General features: G+C 24.9%; 8 protein-coding genes across 8 annotated transcripts; 2 read left to right on the top strand and 6 right to left on the bottom strand.

The window, feature by feature from the left end:
• Positions 1–933: 933 nt before the first annotated feature.
• AAJ76_1100019745 (hypothetical protein) lies at positions 934–1,131 on the top strand (the record flags this gene model as incomplete). Its single annotated transcript, XM_024473746.1, has 1 exon — positions 934–1,131. One exon carries the CDS (start codon positions 934–936, stop codon positions 1,129–1,131), a length of 198 nt encoding a protein of 65 aa, XP_024331557.1.
• Positions 1,132–2,237: 1,106 nt separating this feature from the next.
• AAJ76_1100018298 (hypothetical protein) lies at positions 2,238–2,381 on the bottom strand (the record flags this gene model as incomplete). Its single annotated transcript, XM_024473745.1, has 1 exon — positions 2,238–2,381. One exon carries the CDS (start codon positions 2,379–2,381, stop codon positions 2,238–2,240), a length of 144 nt encoding a protein of 47 aa, XP_024331556.1.
• A 3,343-nt stretch (positions 2,382–5,724) lies between these two features.
• AAJ76_1100014805 (hypothetical protein) lies at positions 5,725–5,874 on the bottom strand (the record flags this gene model as incomplete). Its single annotated transcript, XM_024473744.1, has 1 exon — positions 5,725–5,874. One exon carries the CDS (start codon positions 5,872–5,874, stop codon positions 5,725–5,727), a length of 150 nt encoding a protein of 49 aa, XP_024331555.1.
• An 805-nt stretch (positions 5,875–6,679) lies between these two features.
• Positions 6,680–7,834, bottom strand: AAJ76_1100012845 (hypothetical protein; the record flags this gene model as incomplete). The annotated part of the gene is made up of 1 exon (XM_024473742.1): positions 6,680–7,834. The coding sequence occupies one exon, from the start codon at positions 7,832–7,834 to the stop codon at positions 6,680–6,682; it is 1,155 nt and encodes a 384-aa protein (XP_024331554.1).
• Positions 7,835–10,282: 2,448 nt separating this feature from the next.
• Positions 10,283–10,414, bottom strand: AAJ76_1100010265 (hypothetical protein; the record flags this gene model as incomplete). The annotated part of the gene is made up of 1 exon (XM_024473741.1): positions 10,283–10,414. One exon carries the CDS (start codon positions 10,412–10,414, stop codon positions 10,283–10,285), a length of 132 nt encoding a protein of 43 aa, XP_024331553.1.
• A 3,811-nt stretch (positions 10,415–14,225) lies between these two features.
• Positions 14,226–14,357, bottom strand: AAJ76_110006322 (hypothetical protein; the record flags this gene model as incomplete). The annotated part of the gene is made up of 1 exon (XM_024473768.1): positions 14,226–14,357. One exon carries the CDS (start codon positions 14,355–14,357, stop codon positions 14,226–14,228), a length of 132 nt encoding a protein of 43 aa, XP_024331552.1.
• A 2,996-nt stretch (positions 14,358–17,353) lies between these two features.
• Positions 17,354–17,491, bottom strand: AAJ76_110003188 (hypothetical protein; the record flags this gene model as incomplete). The annotated part of the gene is made up of 1 exon (XM_024473751.1): positions 17,354–17,491. One exon carries the CDS (start codon positions 17,489–17,491, stop codon positions 17,354–17,356), a length of 138 nt encoding a protein of 45 aa, XP_024331551.1.
• Positions 17,492–20,534: 3,043 nt separating this feature from the next.
• On the top strand, positions 20,535–20,678 carry AAJ76_11000144 (hypothetical protein; the record flags this gene model as incomplete). Its single annotated transcript, XM_024473743.1, has 1 exon — positions 20,535–20,678. A coding segment is annotated over one exon (144 nt), but the record flags the coding sequence as incomplete, so codon positions are not given.

Genomic DNA, 20,678 nt, shown 5'->3' with positions numbered 1-20,678 from the left:
TTTTCCAGCACTTTTTAAGACTTAAGTTGCAATATAGGCTTTGATTCAGATTATAATATTATGGCTTATATATATACATCGTGTTAGCTCTATATCCTTTATTGGATAATGTAACATATGGAACTATGATTGTCTTAAAATTGTAAATTTTAGTTAAGTTGATGGAAAGAATTTTATATTTGGTGAACATTTCACTTTAAATCTGTTGGAGGTTATTAAATAATGTTATTTTTTCTTTTAAAATTAAAAATTTATAATTTTTTTATCAATAACACTCAAATCTTGTCTGTTATATTTAACTTTGATATCTGATTTACAAATATGTCTGCTCTAACTTCACTAAGATCATAAGATTCCGTCCTGTAAAAATAGTTATAGCTTCTTTTTGAAGTAAAATCTTATTTTAGGAAAAAAAGTAGATCCAATTGTTTATTTTGTTAAGTTTTCGTGAAGCTCTCATATAAGTTACTATAATTATTTTTAAACTACCAAGAAATTACATAACATCTCAAATATAGTATTATTTATAAGTACAAGCTCTTTAATCATTCTTTAAGCCAAAAACCCTTATATTAATTTTTTAGTCATAAAATTATTATATGTCCTTTTATATATAAAAAAACACAAATATTAATTTTTTAAATATCATTTAAACTGTAGCTTTATAAATAATACGATAAGTAAAAAGTAGTATTGCAGAAATATAAGGGTTCTTCTGTAGTATCATTGTTAACTACCAGATACATTGCTATGAGGAAAACCAGGCAGGCCATTAAGTGGCGTGGCATCTAGTCAAAAATAGACAATGTAATTCACAAGTTGCCCTTATTTTCATATAGATGATTGATTATATTATTTATGAAAGATATTAATAAATCCTATTGGTGATTAAAAATCGGTTAAACTATAAAAAAGAAAAATTATATTAATACAATGATGCATCAAAATAGAAAAGTCATTTTTAATAGCCCATCCAACAATAAATCTTATTTATTTAAAAGGATACGCTGGAAAAGACGGCACCACAGTAAGCTTTTTGAGAAGTATCTCACCACTGGCTGCTTTCCCCGAGAATATCCAAGGGTCTTGGGGCATCTTTTACTTTTTAAATACGGATTCACCAAGCTTTGACATTTGTTTTAGAACAAGAATGAAATTTGTTTTTTTTACTTAGTTAATTGACTTACATACTTCATACTAAGGTATCTTTGTAAAGCTTTAATTTTAGATGCACAAACATTTAAGCAAATTAATTTTAACAAAAATTAAAGTTTTTAGCATGTGGTTAGAATAATACCACACCAATTTTAAAAATATTTAAAGTATACAAAGTTATAGCAAAAAAACAAAAAACTTTTTTTAATTCGTCCTGAACGATAGACTAATAATTTCAACAAAAAAAATCTCAGATTTATATAAAAATTTTTTTGGTTCAATTTTATACTGTAAGCTAAAAAGCAATTTATACATAAGCTTTTGATATTTTAAAAAAGTGGTTCCAATAAAATTTTTTTGCTAAGAATTTAGAGAAACCCGATCTTCCTAGTAACAGATTAAAATTTGAATTTTTAGCAAGTAAAAACATTGCATTAAGTATAATTTAGAAACCATTATGAGAAAGTGATAAAAATTATATAATAAAGTTATTTAAGTTTGATAAGCCAGATAATTTTTTCTACATGAATTAGTTTATCTTTTTTTAAAAAAAGTTATTATTAAAACACTTTTAAATTATTTTATATGAGATTCCAAATTTCATGCAAAGAAATAGTTAAATGGCTACCCACAAGAGTCACTACCCTAACCCACGAAAGCACCCATATAAACTATATTATGGCATAAAACTTTTACAAATATGCTGATTTGCATCATAAAACCTTTCTAAGCCCCGGCTGCCTAACTGTTATCCGCATCAACTAACATTTTTTGTTATTAATTAAATATTAATATTTGAAACCATAAAATCACAAAATTAATATTTATTCTTTTTAAGTTTTAAAGTTTTGTTAAGCAATACTTAAAAAGCTATAATCGTCTATATTTCAAGTATAATGTTTAGATCTTTTGTATATTTAAATTAAAAGATACATATAAACATAGATTTTAAAACGATAATTATAAAATTTTATTATTTGTAAAAGTTTTCATTTATTTATTTGTTATTCTTTGGTAAAAATGTTCTAAATCGTAGAAATTTTTTTATTATGTATTTAGCAACTTGAGATTTGATTTAAATATTATTTTATTACTAAAACGAACTTATATCTAATATATTGTGGTATAAAAATGGCAAAAAATATTGGTTTATAAAATAATTGTTCATTCAAATCAATTTTTAGCAAATTTTTTAGCCATTTAATGTTATCTTTGTTGTAGAACATTTTTTATTTTAAACAAACATTGAATTTTAATTTAGTGATAATTCTGAAAAATACATTAGATAACATAAAAACACTTGATAATAAAATTTATTTGCCAACGAAAGGGCAAAACAAAAGAACTAAGAACAGATCAAAATAAAAAGGAAACATTTTTATGAAAACATTTCTAATTCTAATATATCGATTGAGGTAATGGATTTTTTAATAATAATTAAAATAATAAATGTAGATAAAGATTTTTATGATTATTTGTCTTTGGTAATATCACAGAACAATTTGATGCTAAAAAGTAACACAAGTAGTACATATTTTACTACCGAGATTGGCCAATTAAGATTACCCTAGATGAAAATTTTTGTCTATTTTTTTCTACCAAATTTGCTTTATTAAGAGGTTCACCACGCAATAGATTTATTGACTCAAAAGACAAAAATGGATTATTTTTTTAAATTTTGCTTAGAAAATAATTAAAATTTTATCGCTTATATTTCACCTTCAAATGTATCGTTAATGTCTATTTCTTCTCCAACAATATTTGTCAATTTATAACATCTTAAATTTATTATTATTGAGCTTTCGGCCCAAGAGACCCATCCTCGTAAGAGACCTCGGGTCTCTTAGGTAGGAAAACCAGGAAATCATTTGTTATTAACAAACAAAGATTGGAATGAGTCACCATTATACTTTAATAACGATACAAAAATCATGATGTTTTACAATGCTTGATATACAGGATTGATTTTAATAATACAATTAAATACTTTCAGATTTTTGCATTTTTTGATTGTTTATAAACTATAAATAGTTAAATAATTAATTTTCTTCTTTCTGAAGTTTAAATAATGTTAGACATATCAAATTTAAGAGTAATTTATATTAAAATATAAAGAAAACAGTGACATTTGAGATGTCGCAACAAATAATTTAATCAATTAAATGAACATATTTTACAAATTTTTAAATTACAATTTGTTTTTTTTCGAGTCACTTCTAAGAAAAATTTTTTATTTAAATTGCACATCAAGATATTAGAAATCATCTTAAATATTTTATATTTATTAGCTTTAAATTTTTAACAAGAACAATTTTTAAGTACAATTTGATGTAATTAATATATCTTATTGTGAGATACTTATTGAATACATGCAATATTAGTGAAAATAAATAACATAATTTTTTTAATTGAAAACACTTAGAATGTAAAATCTATCTGTTCATAATATTAAGTAAAGGAAACTTATTATTAAATTGTAAATATGTCAAGATAGTGCTAAAAAACATCATATTATGTTATATTGATTTTATAATAAATTTTATACAACTTTAATACTGTATAAATTACTATTATACACTTTAAGTTTTATTTTTAATAGAAATAAAAAATGCAGCTAACTGTATCATTAACTTATATACAATTTAAAATTTCAAAATTTATTTTTTAAAATTTTTTTTAGCTAAAATATTATTTCTGTGAATCTTCTAATCTTAATACATATTTTATCTACGTAATAAGAGCAGAAAAAAAGTAATTAATAGCACTTTTATTCAATTTGCATACAAATGATGAGTTGTTTTTTAAATATAGTAACAAATGTTTATAAAAAAAATTTTAATATTTAAAGTTGGTTACAAAAGATATTTTATCTTTTTTTAATCCATCTTTGCAATCTTATATTTGCTAAGTAGTATGAATTTTTTTTTAGCCAAAAAACATGTTTACAAACAAAAATTATGAATACATTATTTTTCCAATAATATCGTGCAATTTCTGAAAATTTATAGATTTTGGCTATTAAACCACAACACAACTTGTTCATTTTTTACTTGCTAATCAAGCTTTCTAAGTATTATATAGATTTTAAAAAAATATTTTCCTAACAAATAGACTTACTAAAATTACAGTTTCATTATAGTACTTTGAATAAAAACTCTTATTGATATTGATTCTTACTTTATTGGCGGCAATAACACCAGAAAACGTCTCTGTACATAAAAAAAAAATATTTGATAAAAATTGATTGAAATAATTTAGGTGTAATTATATGTTAAAAACAATATATAAAGAGCTAAATATTAACTAAAAAGTCTTTTTCAAAATTTTGCTTACATTTTTTTCAAAGATTAAGGGTTAAAAATCAATATTAACAATTTAAATGGAAAAATATTTTTTAAATTTTAAATAAATATCGACAAACTCGCTACGATTTTTGCCCACGATATATATTCTCTTAAATGTATATTGAATAATCCAATTATTTATTTGGCCTTTATAAACGCCATTTTTCTTTCGTATTGTCTTTTTATATGGCCCAAAAACCTTTATATTATTAGTATAGAGTCTCTCTTATGATCTAAATCCAACCAAATGATTAAAGATATGACGACTTACATTGAGGCCATGTACAACAGCGAAATAAGAATCATGGCTATCAGTATTTAGTGTGCTTCAGTACTTAACATAAGGACCCAATGTTCCTTGTAAAGAACGAACTGTACTCTTAACAACACTTACAAGAAAAAAATTTCTTCGCTTGTTCGATCAATTCCATCAACAGTTCAAACAGTATCTCTATTATCATCAGCACTTATGGGATTTCGAATATCCAACTTCGATAAAGAACAATTTCATCAACTTCTACAGCAATTCCTCAGTTCTCTATGATAACTGAATGTATGTCAATATACAATTTATAACATCCTAATGGCAGAGCTTTATACTTAGTTATTGTTGCACTAAAAACTCAAGAAAATATTAGAGATGAAAACAATAGATGTCTAACAACAAAAAATAGATACAATGAGCTACTTTTGTTAAAAAAAATTTAGAATGAAATAAAGAGTGCTTCTTCTGAAATCCTCTTTTAACACGTCTATAAGCTATTGTGTCTATTTACCTTTTACAATCACTAGTTTGATGGAATAAAAAAAACATTGACAATTGATTATGAACGGAATAATATCATCTTTAATTAATTTTTTTTGACTTTTTTATTTCACAAAGAATTTATCGTTGATTTTTATTTTCATAAAGACAAATTTTAAAAAATTATAAAACACAGTACTAATTATGAAGGCCATGTGGAATCTATAGTAATCACCAAAACCCGAACAAATTTTATAGATTTTAACAATAAAAAGAGTATACACTATTATTTGTGATCTAATATAAAATTTGGTACATATAAAAATTTGTTTTTAGCACTTTTTTATGGTTTATTTACTTTTGAAAACTCTCTCGATTTTGCTAAAAATATTTAATAGTTTGCTTATCTTTAGAATTCTGCCTACATTTCTATTTTTGTAGGTTTTGTCTTATATTGAATATGGTGTTTTCCTTCATTTTTTAATCTATATTTTTTGGAAAAAATGTGGCCAGAATTCTAAAGTAAACCCAAAAAAAGGAAAAGGTATTAATTTTAGGTTGAAAAAAAATAAATAAAAATTTTATAAGATAGTAGTTTAACTTAATCGAAATATCTGTTATACAGAACATTTATATTTAATATTTATGCTCGTATATATTTCTTATTTTATAATGCTTTCGGTTTAAAATATATTGTATTTTTTTGTTTTATTAAAACGTAACCCAGACACACATCTTAGTAAATATATTTAGACCTTAATTTATATATTTACATATTATACTGCGTTAAAATAAATACATTTTAAGTGGTCTTACTATTTTTATTTTCAGCTCTATAGTAGGCTGTAAGCCTCCAATTCTTTGAAAATAAATATTTCTAGCTTAGCTTAAAACATATATAATTTTGCCTACTTTTTTGTGTAATGCTATACTAGCTTATAAATGCCAAAGCAATAAAGTTTTACTTTATAAGGCGGTTAATTTTAAATTTATCTGGATAAATTTTAAAATATTTATATTACTGTAAATTATTGTTTGAAGAATTACATAAATTTAATGTTTTTTGTACGAACTGACATTTTCATTATGCAAAATTTAGATAGAAATCGTGGTGTTTAGTAAATTTCACAAGAAGTTTAATCCATGCCGAAAAAATACTTTATAATATTCAAGTATAAACTTTCTTTAGAGCTATTTTACTTTTTATTTAAAGTTTGTTTATTATTATAGTAGTTGTTTTTCTGATACATCTGATCCTTTATTTTCAATTTTACTTCTTTTCAGATTATTATCGTAGAAAAATAAATTTTAGAAAATATAATGACATTTTTGATCAGCCGAAAACGAAAACTCCCTGTAATTTTAATACCACATAATAAAACAAATTGTTATTATTTAATATAAAAATTAAAAAAACATCTTACATAAACTTTTATTATAAGTATCCAATTAAATTAATATCACATGATTTAAAATGTTTTTTTGGTGTCTGAATTATGCAATCTATTTGTTTAATATTAGATTCTTTCAAATAACGTAATTTAAACATTATAAAAATTTTTCTTTTTGTTGTATCAATCATTAGTTTATAGTTCAACTTGTTATTCTTTTTGTCGTAAACAAAGCATTTTAAAGTTTTTTCATCCACGTCTTCTTGAAAGTTAAATAAAACATTAACACAAGAATTACCATAAAGCGATCCGATACATTGATCATGATCAGTAAGTGCAAATTTGTGATTTGGATCCTCAATTAACCAAAATAAGTTTTTTAAATCTGTAAAAAAGCAGTTCAATAAATGAATATCTTTAAAAGTATTAAAATCTTTAAAAGAGAATATAAGTTCTTCTTCCCAAAAAGTATTTAAATTATTTTTTACAAAATTTATAAAAAACATAGGCAGCTGATGTTGTAAAAAAACATCGTCTTCTTGTAATAACGAAATAAATTCATTTAGAAAACTAATGATCTTATTATAGTCTCTATCAAAAAATGCTAAAATGTAATCTTCGCTTTCTAAAGAATGCTTAATTCTTGATCCGGGTCTGTTTGTTAATTCGTCAAGAAGTTGACGAGAAGATGAAATTGTTTTCGCCTTATTTAACAGTATAAATTCTGTAAAATTATTTTGTATTTTCAAACCTATATTACTAATATTTCCGAAAGTTTTTTTGACTTCAATGCCATACTGAGACTCTAGTGCATTATTAAACAGCATTGAAGGAATTTGTATGTTAAGAATATTTTTTTGTTTTAAGGCTGTAGTAAATTCAAATTGGTAAAATATCTGGTTAGTGTCTGTAAAATCGCTTGAAAAACAATACAAGCTTTTAATGTAGGTATCAGTTGTCTGATTAGAATGAATATAAACAAATCCTTGAATATTAGATAGTGGTGATTTGACTTCAGTGATAATTGGAATCTTATCAACTGGCGGATAATGGTTTTTTATATAAAAGTCATATTTTCCTGGGTAAGTATTTCGCAAGTTAATTTCATACATTTTATATGTTTGTGGAACTACTGAGAGTATTTGTAATGAATGAATATAAGACATCCAGAATAATACATTTAATTTGTTCATGGGCATTTTTATTTTTTTAAATTTATAAAAATTTATTTTTAATATAAAATATTTTAATTAGAGTCACGATATTGTTTTTTGACTTAAATTTGATTAAAATAAATACTTTTTTATTTTTTTTCGTACTGTAGCCATCTCATGGCTATTTATTTTCTTTTTTGTTTTGTATATTATTATGGAGGGAAATTTAAACTTTATTAAAAAATAATTAAAAGCTTTTTCATTATATAAACAAACCTTAAAACCTTTGATTTGTTTTTTTAAACAGTTGTCAATAAAGCAATGTTGCAATGTTCTATATTACATAAAATTTACCTTAAAGTTCTGATATTTTTTTATCAATTATTGAAAAGTTTAATTTGCTTCAGAATTATTAAATAAATTATTTTTTTTAATACTTAAAATAAAAATTATAAGTCTCTAGTCATATTTAAAATCTTTTAGAATTTACTATTGTTCTGACTATAGATAAAATAAAAACAAAAAAGTTACATCTTGTAAAAAAACAAAAATATATAACCTTTTTACTTAAGCTTTCTGACATATCCTAGACAAAAATCATATCTTTAAAAAGTCTTTATTTCAGAATTTCTTTTTATAAAATTATTTTTTAAACCAAAATATTTTTGTTTGTTATTGTCATTATATTTTATTTCGTAATCATTTCTGTTTTTCTAATTATTTTCGGCGTTTAAATTAACACATTTTATACTTTTAAAAGTTTTTTTGCATGCAAACAGATAAACAAAAAATATAATTTAACTTAACAAGCAATAAAAATCTAATGTGAAATACCACACTTATTTTTAAAAAACATGGCTCGAAGGGCATTTACGGCCATAAAATATGACTGGAAATACGCTCTTGGGTCAAAAAAGAAATAGTTTACTTATTTTTGGGTATTATTTTGCGCATAAGAACATTATACCAAACATTTTAACATATTTTAATTAATAGCAATTAATTTATAAGTTTTTGCTTTTTTCATATATATAAAAAACAAATCTAAGGTAAATTTGCCTAACAAAAGTTATATAAATTCCTTTACAATTTAAAAAAACAGTTATAGTGTAAATTAGGTTTTTTTGATTTCTAAAATATTTTAAGATGCAAAGTTATGTTTTTCGTTGCAAAAAAAATATTTTAATAAACTTTTTTTTGACTCAATACTAATTCAAACAAAAGATTATTTACCATTAATTTTGTTTTGGATATTTTAACGTACTAAAATAACACTTTATCTTTTATTAATCTCTATTGTTTCAAATAATTTTAATTTGTATAAAAAAGTTTAAAACGTAAAATTGTTTTAATAAAAATAAAAAATGTCCCTGGAGCATTGTAAGTGCAGTAATTAAGTTTTGTTCTGATGCTCGAAGGCTATAGGTTTAAATCCCAGCACTGTGAAATCGCTAAGTAATAACTTGGCGTTGATATAACAATTGTCATAAATATTTGTCGGTTAAGTAGTTGTGTGAGTTTTTCTGTAGGCGTCGACTAAGGGTTATAAGTTTCTAATGATATAGAAAAGGCATAACATCTTTGAGTCGGTACAACAATTGCCGTAGCTTTGAAAGCTTTTTACATCCTATAGTAAGAAATTAGCTATGAACATTCGGTGGGAAAAGGACATAGCAAACCTCAGAAACACTGGTATTTCGCGTAAAATGATGAGAGACACCCCGGCCATTAGAAACATACAGCCTTGACCGACTACATGATCCAATGAAAACTTCTGGCCTGATAGCGTGCGTACTACCAGTTGTCGGTTCTCTGTAAGTAATATTCTTCAGGCGATTAACAACATCTTCCTAATAAGCGAGGCCCCTGTGATATGCTTGCGCTGATAAATGTGCGTATGTTGAGATTGAGGGAAAGGGAATTTTTTAAAAGAAGGAGATTAAGTTATAAAAAATTAACAAAATGTACAAAAGATTAACCTGGGATTTAATGAATAAAAACTGCGATATTATAATATAATCTGAAAAAATTGCGTGCTGTTAATAAAAACAATCTGATGACCTAAAGTATCTTCAACAAGAGCTATTTAATGAAATATTCTTATGATAGAAGTAGGAAAAAGAAAACCAAAGAATATAAATGAATTATAAAATTGTGTTGAAAAGAAGTAAATAAAATAGATGTAGAAGAGTGTAAAAAACCTGATAAAAAGTATGAACAGTAGATACAACGGATTGTTAAGATTAAAAGAAGAACAAACTAAATTTTAAATAAGAATATTTATTTTTTTTTCATTGAACAAATAAAAGCATTGTTTTTGCGTAATAAATAAAATTAACAACTAAATAGTTATAAATTTTTGTACACACTTTTAAAATAACTAGAATTCGTTATTATAATATATAATATTCCTTTTTTTTGGAATTGTTGCATCTTTTAAGTTAATTAAACAATGATTCTTTATCAGTTTGATTAAAACACATACTTACGTCGTTAAAAAAAGGGAAAATCGATAAAAAGGTAAAAATTAGTATATTTCACAGAATTAACAGCTTGAATTGATCCGTCTTTTAAAATGTCATGCCTACGAGAATAGACTTCATCCTCAAAATATTTCTCGACCATACTTTAAATATTATTTTACTAAATTTTTTAAATGTCAATTGTTTTGCTACAAACTTATGTTCCAGAGCTACTTTTGTTCAAATTATAAAGGTAACTAGAATCTTTCATTTTTTCTTAGCCTTTATTTAAAAAATTTTTATTTAAACAATTTTATATTTTTACGATTGTGGGTTTTAAACTAAAAATAAATCTAAATAAATTGCGTTGTCATAGTTCTTATTATGACACAAACGTTATTCAAATCGCAACAAAATCAATTGTTTTTCTGTTAATTTAATTTTTAATAAATTTTACTAAGATTTATGTTTGTTTTATAATTAAATTTATTTATTATTTTATTTATATAACTTCACTATGTAAACTTAACTTTTAAGGACATTTATGCTTTTAAAAGTTTTATTTTACAGCATTTGAATTTTGCGATAACCTGATTGGATTACTAAAAATGTTATAAAATGTAGATTTGATTAATTATAAAATACATTTCTAAAACATATTGTGTTACAATTGTTACAAAATCATAGAAAAAAGATATTTTATATTTAAAAGTGGTGGTCTCTATTGTAAAAAATGGTAAATTTATTTTTTTGAAATAATGTAGAATAATATTTATTGAAATATCGAATCAATTCCCAAGATGGTTAGTCTATCAATTAAAACCGTCTCAACAAGTAGCACCTTAAAATCGTAGTGTCTTTTTTACAACTTTCCGTTTCTTAATTTTACTACATATGAATCTTTTTCATATAGAGCAGCATTTTTGCCTGTATCTAAAAATATACCTTTCTCATATTTATCGCATCTCATTATATTTTCATTTTAGTTATTTTGCCTGCTTAATCTTTTTAAATTTTCCTCTTTCACCTTTCATAATCTTTTCCCGTAATTTTTATGGGAACTATTGTTACTCATAACCTGCTTGAAATTTCGTCTGTTGTTTATTGGTATATACCTTATCCCTACATGATAGCTCTTAGGATATTTTTTAATACTTCTCATAACTTTTTCTTAAATATTCAATCATCATTTTTAAAATACATTCTCTTAGCAAACTTATACTCCGTTTTACTCTGCCATTTCTTCTGTGAGCTTCAATAGCAACTTGACAATGCTTTATTTCCATTTGCCTGCATAAACATCTTGTTATGATTTATAAGTTAAGGATTTACTTAATTAAAATATTTATCTAAAGCATTCCCTTGCTAAATCAATAAACCTCTTTTATCAACAATGTTTGCTTATAATTTACTATCGTTAAATTTTTCTAATATTATTATCATTAAGTTTAATTTTCAACGAGTCTTTTCCCATCATTCCTTTAATTGTTCATATACTGTTATATTTAAGTTGGCCTTTTAATTTATGTATTTTATTCTTTATTAATACATCATTATTTACTTTTTATTCATACTTTATTTTTTTATTTTAATACTTTAACGTTGCTTCAAACTAATTGTGTTTTATTTTTGTCTTATTTTCGTCTCTTTTCGCTTCTTGCTGCGTCATTTATAACTAGTATATTTTAAATTATTGTAAACTTTCCATACCTTATTTACACAGTCTTTCAATTCAAGATTTTATTCGTGTTTATTTACATTTTCTAACATCGCCATGTTAAACTGTTCTATTCTGCCACTCAATTGATGATTATGTAACAAGGTTGAATGCATAAATATTTTATTATCTTTACAAAATTTTAAAACGTTTTATATAACATTTTCTATGGCCAAGTCACATATTAAACTTTTAATGTTTATTTATTCTTTCAATTTTGTTAAAAATTATAGTACACTTTTCTTTTGCAATTTCCAATTACTTCCGCAAATTTATATCTACTAAAATAATATATTGCTGATATAATGTATTAATCTTCAAGGGGCCCTCGATTTAAAAACCTGCTTTTTACCCTACATCATCATAACAATCAATATAGTAAAGCTTATTTATTTTTATAGAATTGTTTTATTTACATTCCACACGGTTGCTTAATATTTCAATTACTTGTCAATACAATACCTTGTTCGTGTGAGCTTTATTGTATCCTGAAAGGTTATTTTAATACCTCTGCAAACAATTTGTTTATAAAAATCAAAAACTTGCTTTTTTTCATCTTGCCTTATGTTTTTTACCAAAAGGTTTATATTTGTATCGTAAAAAATTTGACTTAATCCATCTACATAAATGATTTCTAGCTAATTAAATTGTTATGACCTATAGGCTAAGGAGTTCATTTATTCAAAATACTTATTTGTAACGCTTAATCATCCCTCATTAATAAACTTCTTTCCGCTGCTAGTAATAATTTCTTCAAATCTTTTTCTTTGCAAAAATAGTGTTTTTATAGAGTCCCTAACAAAATTATCAAGCTTTTTATCTTGTAAGGCGCTTCAAACCCTTTGTGTAAAATAATCATTTGCAGCAAAAACACATTTACCAAATCTCTAAAATTTATCAAATCCTACACTTTCCAAATGTATTCTGGCGTGAATAAACTTGCAACCACCTCCTTCTCTTCTATCGTATATCTGGCATTGTTCGTAGTTCTTTATAGCTTTATTTATTTTTTTCAAGCCTGGCCATTAACATTTGTCCTAATCGCGTAATACAAGCTAGATATCTCTATGACCGACATCTTCATTATATTATTGCAATTTTTAAAACAAATTTCAAATATTTCCTCACCAAAATGTACTCTTTCCGTAACATCTTTCTGTTTTTTTGTTCTAATTTTTTTTCTTTTGGGTCTTTATTTTATATAAATTCTACCTAATAAGTTCAAGAAAACATCTCTTCCATCTTTTTATTTTTTATTATAAAGTTAAATTCCTGAATATTTTCTATCTATATGTAAATTCTATTGTTTTTAAAGCACGACTTGCTTCTAATTTATGTAAGCGAGCTATTATCTGTCTCAACTCTAGACTTCTCTTCTCATAATGCATATTTAACCCTTTCATATGCCAAAATATCAAGCATATTTTTTCTCTAATATAGTATACTTTATTGTCTTACTTGTTCTGTCCTGCAGAGTAATCCTTTCATTTTTCTAATTCTTCTAGCAATAACGTCCCAATCCCTAAATTACTTGCACCCATTATTAATATAAATACATTATTAAATTTTTCCACACTTTTCAACACTTCTTTCAATTAAAAAAGTACTTCGTTAATCCCCTTTATCCATTTTCGCTTATTATCATCTTTTTAACTTTTACTTAGGTAATAGACAACACACAACAATTCTCGATAAAACTCTGAGCCTAGTGTTACATTAAGCAATTTTTTCATTTTGAAAACCCCCGTTGGTTTTGGAAATTCTAATGTTTCGTTTTTCTTTATTCTATTTGCTTCAACTTCTGTTTCATTCAATTTAACTTAAATTAGTTTTGCCTTTTGCTGACTGAATTGCATCTTCTCAATATTAAATTTAATCTTGTTCTTTCGAGTCTTTCAAAAAATATTTACCATGCTTATGTATAGTTTTTTCATGTATAACAATATTATCCATATATCTTATATACAATTCCCTTGATAATTTTTAAATATTTTTTCAATTGTTCGCTGTAATACCTGCGGAAAGTTCTTGTATCTTTTCACCATACTGTTCTATTTGTAATCTTTTTAATGAAATTCGAACGCCATCTTGTTCTTATCGCCCTCTTCAATCTAAAAATGGTAGAACCACACTTTCAAATCAATAACTGTAAATCACTTAGATCCTTGAATAATTCTAATATTATCACTTATATTTGACACTTCGTATTAATCTTTTTCTACTAGATCATTCAGTGCCATTAAATTAATAACAACTTTTACTCCCTTTTCAACCTCTCAATATCTCTAATAGTATTTCTTCGTTCTAAATTTAAACTACTAATAATCTTTCTTTTTTCTAGTTGTTTTAAATAGCTCTCTTTTTCTTCCATCAGAGACTGCGGTATCATCTAGCCCCATTGTACCATTTTTTTCCCGCCATAGACTTTATCTTTTTTTTTTAACATTATTTAATGACCTTATCTTCATACTAAAAATAATGCTGTGCTACTGTTTAAATCTTCAAATTTTATATTTCAGTGTCTTCTACTTCCATATTATCTTCATCCTTGACTAGACATCTTCTCATAGACCTTCGGCACAACTGATATCCCTTTTCATCACCTTCAAAATTATTTTTGCTTTTAAATATAGTATAAGATAAGATTTTTTATTCGTTTATTCCTTATTTATCTTTGATAACAATTTCTAACAATGTGCTCGAACTTTCCACAGTAAAAATAAATTTCTATTGCTTCTATTAACACGCTTACTTATACAATTCATTGCTTCACTCTCTAATAATTCCTTGACGCAAAGAGAGTTCTCTCGCTATAAATGCATCCCTCTTCATCATCCTACTTCTATTATCATCTTCAAGTAGCTTTGCCCTCTCATATTTTAGTTAATTTTTAAACTTTTAAAATTTCGGTTCATTCTTTTTGCGGCTTATTTTCTATACTATATAAGTACTTGGCATAATTTAGGCTCAATAATATAAAAGAAAAAAACACACCATAAAATCTTTTTAATCCTTCAGATTCTTCTTCAAAATATCCAATTAAAACTTTGTAGCCCTTTTAAGTACATCTTGTGCGTTTTTCTTTTACTTTATGTAGCATATTTTTGGCCTCTTGACCACAGTTTTACTTGCTGAAACACGATTTTATACCGCCGTCTTGTATTTTTTAACATAGTAAGAAGTAAAATTTTTTAAAACATATCATATTTACTTTAATAACTAAATATTTTATATAATTGTACTATGTTTTAGAAAAAAAATTGATTTTACATTTACAAATTATTGTAAATTTTTATTTATTGTTATTTATTAAATTTGGTATTTTTTTTTAATTTATAAACAGTTGACTTTTTAATATACTCCGTGGTACAATACCGCATGATGGTCGAAAGACCATGAACAAATTTAATAAATAATTGGTTCATAAAGTGAAATATCAGTAATCTGTAGCACTGAATAAACATTTTTAAATATTATTGGTAACTTTTAAGGAGTAAAAGTATTTAAAAAAAATTATAAATAAAACAAGTTTAGTAAAAATCATTTAACTTATTTTAACCACAGGACCCAGAAGTGGTTCTCGGCCCATAAAGACCGGGCCAATAATAACACACCCATAATTAGTGTGTTAGAAGAATATTTTGGGATGAACACCATCATACGGGCTTGTGTCATACTTGTTTTAGCTCTATGCAAAAATATCAATAGTTTTTTAATTAAATAAATATAATTTAGATTTTGAATAAAAAAAAATGACAAAGCAATTAGAGCTCTGTTGTGTGAAAAAAAGTAGACTTCTCTTTGATTATTTTTTATTTTTGCAAAGTATTATTAAATTTTTATTAAATTTTATTATTAAATTAAGAATTTAATTTACCAAAAAAACCGTTAACGTTTTAAATTTGAAATTAATAAAGATTAGATCTTTTAAGTGCTAATTAAATATAAGCCAAAATGTAAGCTTTATTTTTTTAATAGATTTGAGATTAAATAAATTTTGATATTTACATGGTTTATTATTTTCTTAATAATTAAATTACAAAAATTTAAATTTAAGGTTTTGTTTTACCCCCCACAATGAAGTTGTATAGTTTTATTACTGCACTATTTTTTAGATTTTTTAATCTATCTTCCTGTACAACTGTGGAAGACAAAAAATCTTATGCTTACATACGAAAGTTATTTAGTAACGTTAAACTTCAGAATCTAAATAATCTTGCAGAACGTAATATTAGCGAAATGCTTCTTGATAATAAGTTCAATGTACAATTGATAGAAGAAAATGACTTAAAAATACAATATACGCGTTTTAAAGCCTTTTACGATTTAAGTTTAGACCTTGTTTCTTGTAAGTTGAGAGATTTTCTTTATGAAAGATTAAAACTATGCGATTTTTTATTATATGGGATTTGTTGGTGAAGTGATAAGAGCAGCAGAAGAGCAAACTGATACACAATCTTTGATGGAATTTAAAGAGGGGCTTTCAACGAAAAACGCTACAGAACTATTAGTTCCTTGTTTCGAAAAAATATATCATGCTTTTTGTATTTTACAAAATTTTGAGTATGAAAAATTATTAACGGAGAGTGAAAAACGATTTAAGGCAAGTAATGATTTTCAGAAGCTAAACGATGATAGTAAATAAAAAGAAATGGCCTGGTTTTTTGAATTTTATCGTTTTATAGAAGGAAAATTTAGCTGTTTTTCTAAACCCCACGGAATGATGATGGGGAGTATTGTTATTGCATATATAATTGTTTAGACGAAGAGTTTGCCAAACTCTCGTTATTAAATCTTAATACATTTATCAGACTTTTTAATGATTTTGAAATAAGGGGCTTAAGTTTATATCAGTGGCTTTGTAAAGGTGAAACTTAACTTCTTTATGTAGATTATTTCAAAAAAAGTAAGTATATTTATAAATGTTTTTCTGAGATTATATGTATGCATTTGTCGGAAATAAAAAAAAGTAAAAATGTAGAAGATAATGAAAAATAATAAAGTTAAAAGTCTTTTTTTATTTTTTTTTTGTACTTTTTGTCATACAGTTTGTAGATACTTAAATGTTAAAATTATTAATGTATTTTTATTTATTGGAATTTTTTAAATTCTACATTTCTAATATTATTTATTTTACAAGTACAATTAATGCATTAAAATATAAAACAACCTTTTTAAAAATAGGCTTTAATCAAAAGAACTTCAACACTTATTTTTTTTCCTTTCAAAATATATTATTCATACATTTTTTTTAATTCTTTGTTATTTGCAATCCTTATTCAATCCAATTTCATAGAAACGTTAACTAAACTACGCCAGCCAAAAAACTCTAGTAAAAAGGTGTGGCGAGAAACGCAGGAAGGCGACCAGAACTAAGAAAGTTCTCTACAATGTTCGCTCCTGAAGCCAAACTAAATTGATCCAACTTAAATGGTTTATTAACTTCATGGGGAATTGTGCTCTTGTGAGACCCTCTGTTGATCTTGTGATTCTCTTGCTGTTGATGATTATGTAGTTATTCATGACAACGATGCCCTTCTTTTCATAAAATATTTTTATAGTAAAATTTCTTCAAGAAAATTTAGAAAATAGAAAGTATTTCATGTGGAATTAATACCACAAAAGTATTTACATTTTTTTGGACTATCATAATCAGTTTTATTTATTTATATAATTTTAACCAAAAATATCAATAGATTTTTCTTTTAAGCCTTAAAATCATATTATCTATAGAAACAATTTCTATAATACCTGTACAATCTTTATATTCTTTTGCACCTTTTTTTTGAAACATTCAAAATGATGGATAACCCTTAAATGTAAAATGAATTTCCCACGCCACGTCGAAGTATTCTGTTATAGAAATCATTAAGCTTGAAGATGTAATGTTCCTAAAAATTATTTGCTGTTTCTCTCGTATTGACTATAAAAAATTCCAAGTATGATCTATTGAAGGAGTTAAAAGATATTTAGACCAATCACGAAAAATAACATCAATCATTGTTAAATCTTTAAGTAAGCCCCTGTTTAATAAGTTACAAATAATGCATTTTAATGTTATTAAGCTTTACCATAGTGATTTCTAATCTAATATACATGATTATTAAAAACCAATCTATAATGTAAAGACTAAGATTAACGACGGTATCGCCTCCAAAATTATCTTGTCCCTTACTTTATATTAGTACTTAACATAGTCTGTGTTAATATAATAACATGTCTAGGGAAATGGTACACTGCTAGCCCGTTTGGGTCTGTAAGACTTACAAAAGGTATTTATAAATGACATTCTTATTTATTTAGGATTTCTTTTTATAGTTTTACATAAAACATGTAAACAAATAAACAAGCTTAAGACGTCGTGGTTTCATCCGTATCTGAAACTACTGGGTGTTTAACATCCAACAACATGATATAAAATCTCGAACCCAACGGAAAGTTTCGTTAAACACTTAAAAAATTCTCACCTATTCCGTTCTAATTAAAGTGTTTTTTCTTTACATACTCACGATTCTCGAGCCTATCGATAACAGTAGTGACAAAAAAAGCAATATTACTATCAATAACACTTTTACTAACTTTGCTTTCTTCCTGTATGGAATAAAAAATATTAAAAATTTATACAATAATGTACAACATTATTACACCTCGACATTTATAATGTTTTTATTTATTAAAATGCTTTATTTGAAAAAATAAACAAAAATTATTTTTTCATTTTAAATGTTTATTTTTTATAGCTCATTTTTTTTTGTATACCCTCAAAAGGCCACATATTTGTATCATCTTCTTTTGCTATTGCTTCTGTTACTTGAATAGTTTCCAAAAAAGCTGTCACAAAGATATTTATTGTTTATTTTAGCACATTATTGAATTAAATTTATTACTTACCAATACACTGATAAAATATCTAAACGCATCAATAATTTTAACACACAAAGTTTTGTATAAAAAATTAAAAAGTGGTTTTGCAAAAAAACAATATTCTTTATGTTTTTAAAGGCTAAAAATTAAAACCCCTATTCTTTTAAAGTATGCCTATTTATTTAACAAGAGCTAATAATCTTTTTTCTATCAATATGCAATTATTTGTGTTGATCTGAAAGATAGAATGTTTTTGTTGGCCTTTAGAAATAACATGACCTTGATACGCCTTAATTTTAATATAATATTTAAAACAGTGTCTTAAATTAACAATCTGTAGCCAATAATTTTGATACAAGTTATAATCTTTTCCATATTAATGATTCAGCAATAAACAAATTGAAACACTTTTTTCATATAAAAGTGAAATGTATAGTCCTTTAATATATAGGCAAGTATTTATTTTATGTAAAGAACATTTTATTTAATAGCAGCTGGTAGCATTTTTATGAATCCTTCTAGAAATTTTTTTTAATAAATAAAATTATAAAAAGAAGGGTACACAAAAGGTTGTTGAAAGAGCATTTTTATAACGCAAGGAAAAACACGTTAACCAAAACGGGCCAGTAATAAAGAGTTGTTTGGAAAGTTTTTTAAGTCGGGACAGCTACCCGATCTTCCCCTAATATTTATAAAACAATTTAAATGTTATATGATCTTATGATACTATAAAAACCCTGTCTATTAAGGCGCAACATTATTTGGATTCACTGTAATTTTAGTCTTTAGACATAGAAACAGTTATAATGTATATTAAAATTAATAAATATTTAAAATGAACTTAATTTGTTATTTTATTTATAAGCACTCATTTTTACATATCATTTATTTAAATTTCTAGGCTAAGGATAGAATCGCACAATTTTGAAATAGAAAAATTTATTGAGCTTATTATTAACAGCATATTTTCTGCTAGATTTTAAATTCAAGAACAAAAAGAAGGGTTTAAAAAAAGAACAAAAAAATTTATATTGGTGAAGAAATAAAAAAATTCAAATTAAAAAATGTTCGTGTGATAAACCACACACAAACCTAATTACTGTTAAAAACATTGCTACGTAGTGGCCCTCAACATTTAATTAATTTTTATAAAATTTTTATGCCCTGCATGGAAAAAAAAAAATAAACATTTTGGTTTAAATATTTCTTTATTTATGTATTTAGTTGTACTTGTAAAGAAGCTATGACGGTTCGATAATATAAATTTTTACTTTATAAGGGGAAAAATTTAAAAAAGAGCAACTTAAATTGATTCATGTTAGTAATAGACAAACTATTATAATTTATGTAAGTCAAATAATACATAGAGTTATGCATGATGAGGTTACTAAAATGTTAAGTTTTAGTGAAATTTGTTAGTCGCGAAAAGCGATGGTTACAGGATCTGTTTAAGACCCATTATTGTTAGAATTTCCAGAGAACAATAAAGTGCCGATTTAGTAGATTTTTATATTATAGAGAATTAAATAATCGTTATGTAGATGCTTGATGTCATAGAACCATTTTTTAAGTTTATATGGACAGTTTCTTTGCATGTAATAGTCGCTTCAACTGTAATTCTTACAATTAGATCTATTTTTATGTCAAATAAGCCCCATTTTCTTTTACATACAGATGATAAAAGAGAATTTTAAATGATTCCATGTCTAATATGCTCTGTGCTTTTGATGATAGACGTGTTAGAGGTTGTGACAGATGTCCTTGGATTAAAGTACAGGTAGAAAGAGCCAATCAAATAATAAAATGGATAATTGATTCTATGCTAATAACAATAAATACCCCAAGT

The sequence above is a fragment of the Vairimorpha ceranae genome (assembly GCF_000988165.1).
Source record: "Vairimorpha ceranae strain PA08 1199 chromosome Unknown NODE_11, whole genome shotgun sequence".
Taxonomy (NCBI): domain Eukaryota; kingdom Fungi; phylum Microsporidia; family Nosematidae; genus Vairimorpha; species Vairimorpha ceranae.
This window is presented reverse-complemented; position numbering and strand designations above follow the sequence as displayed.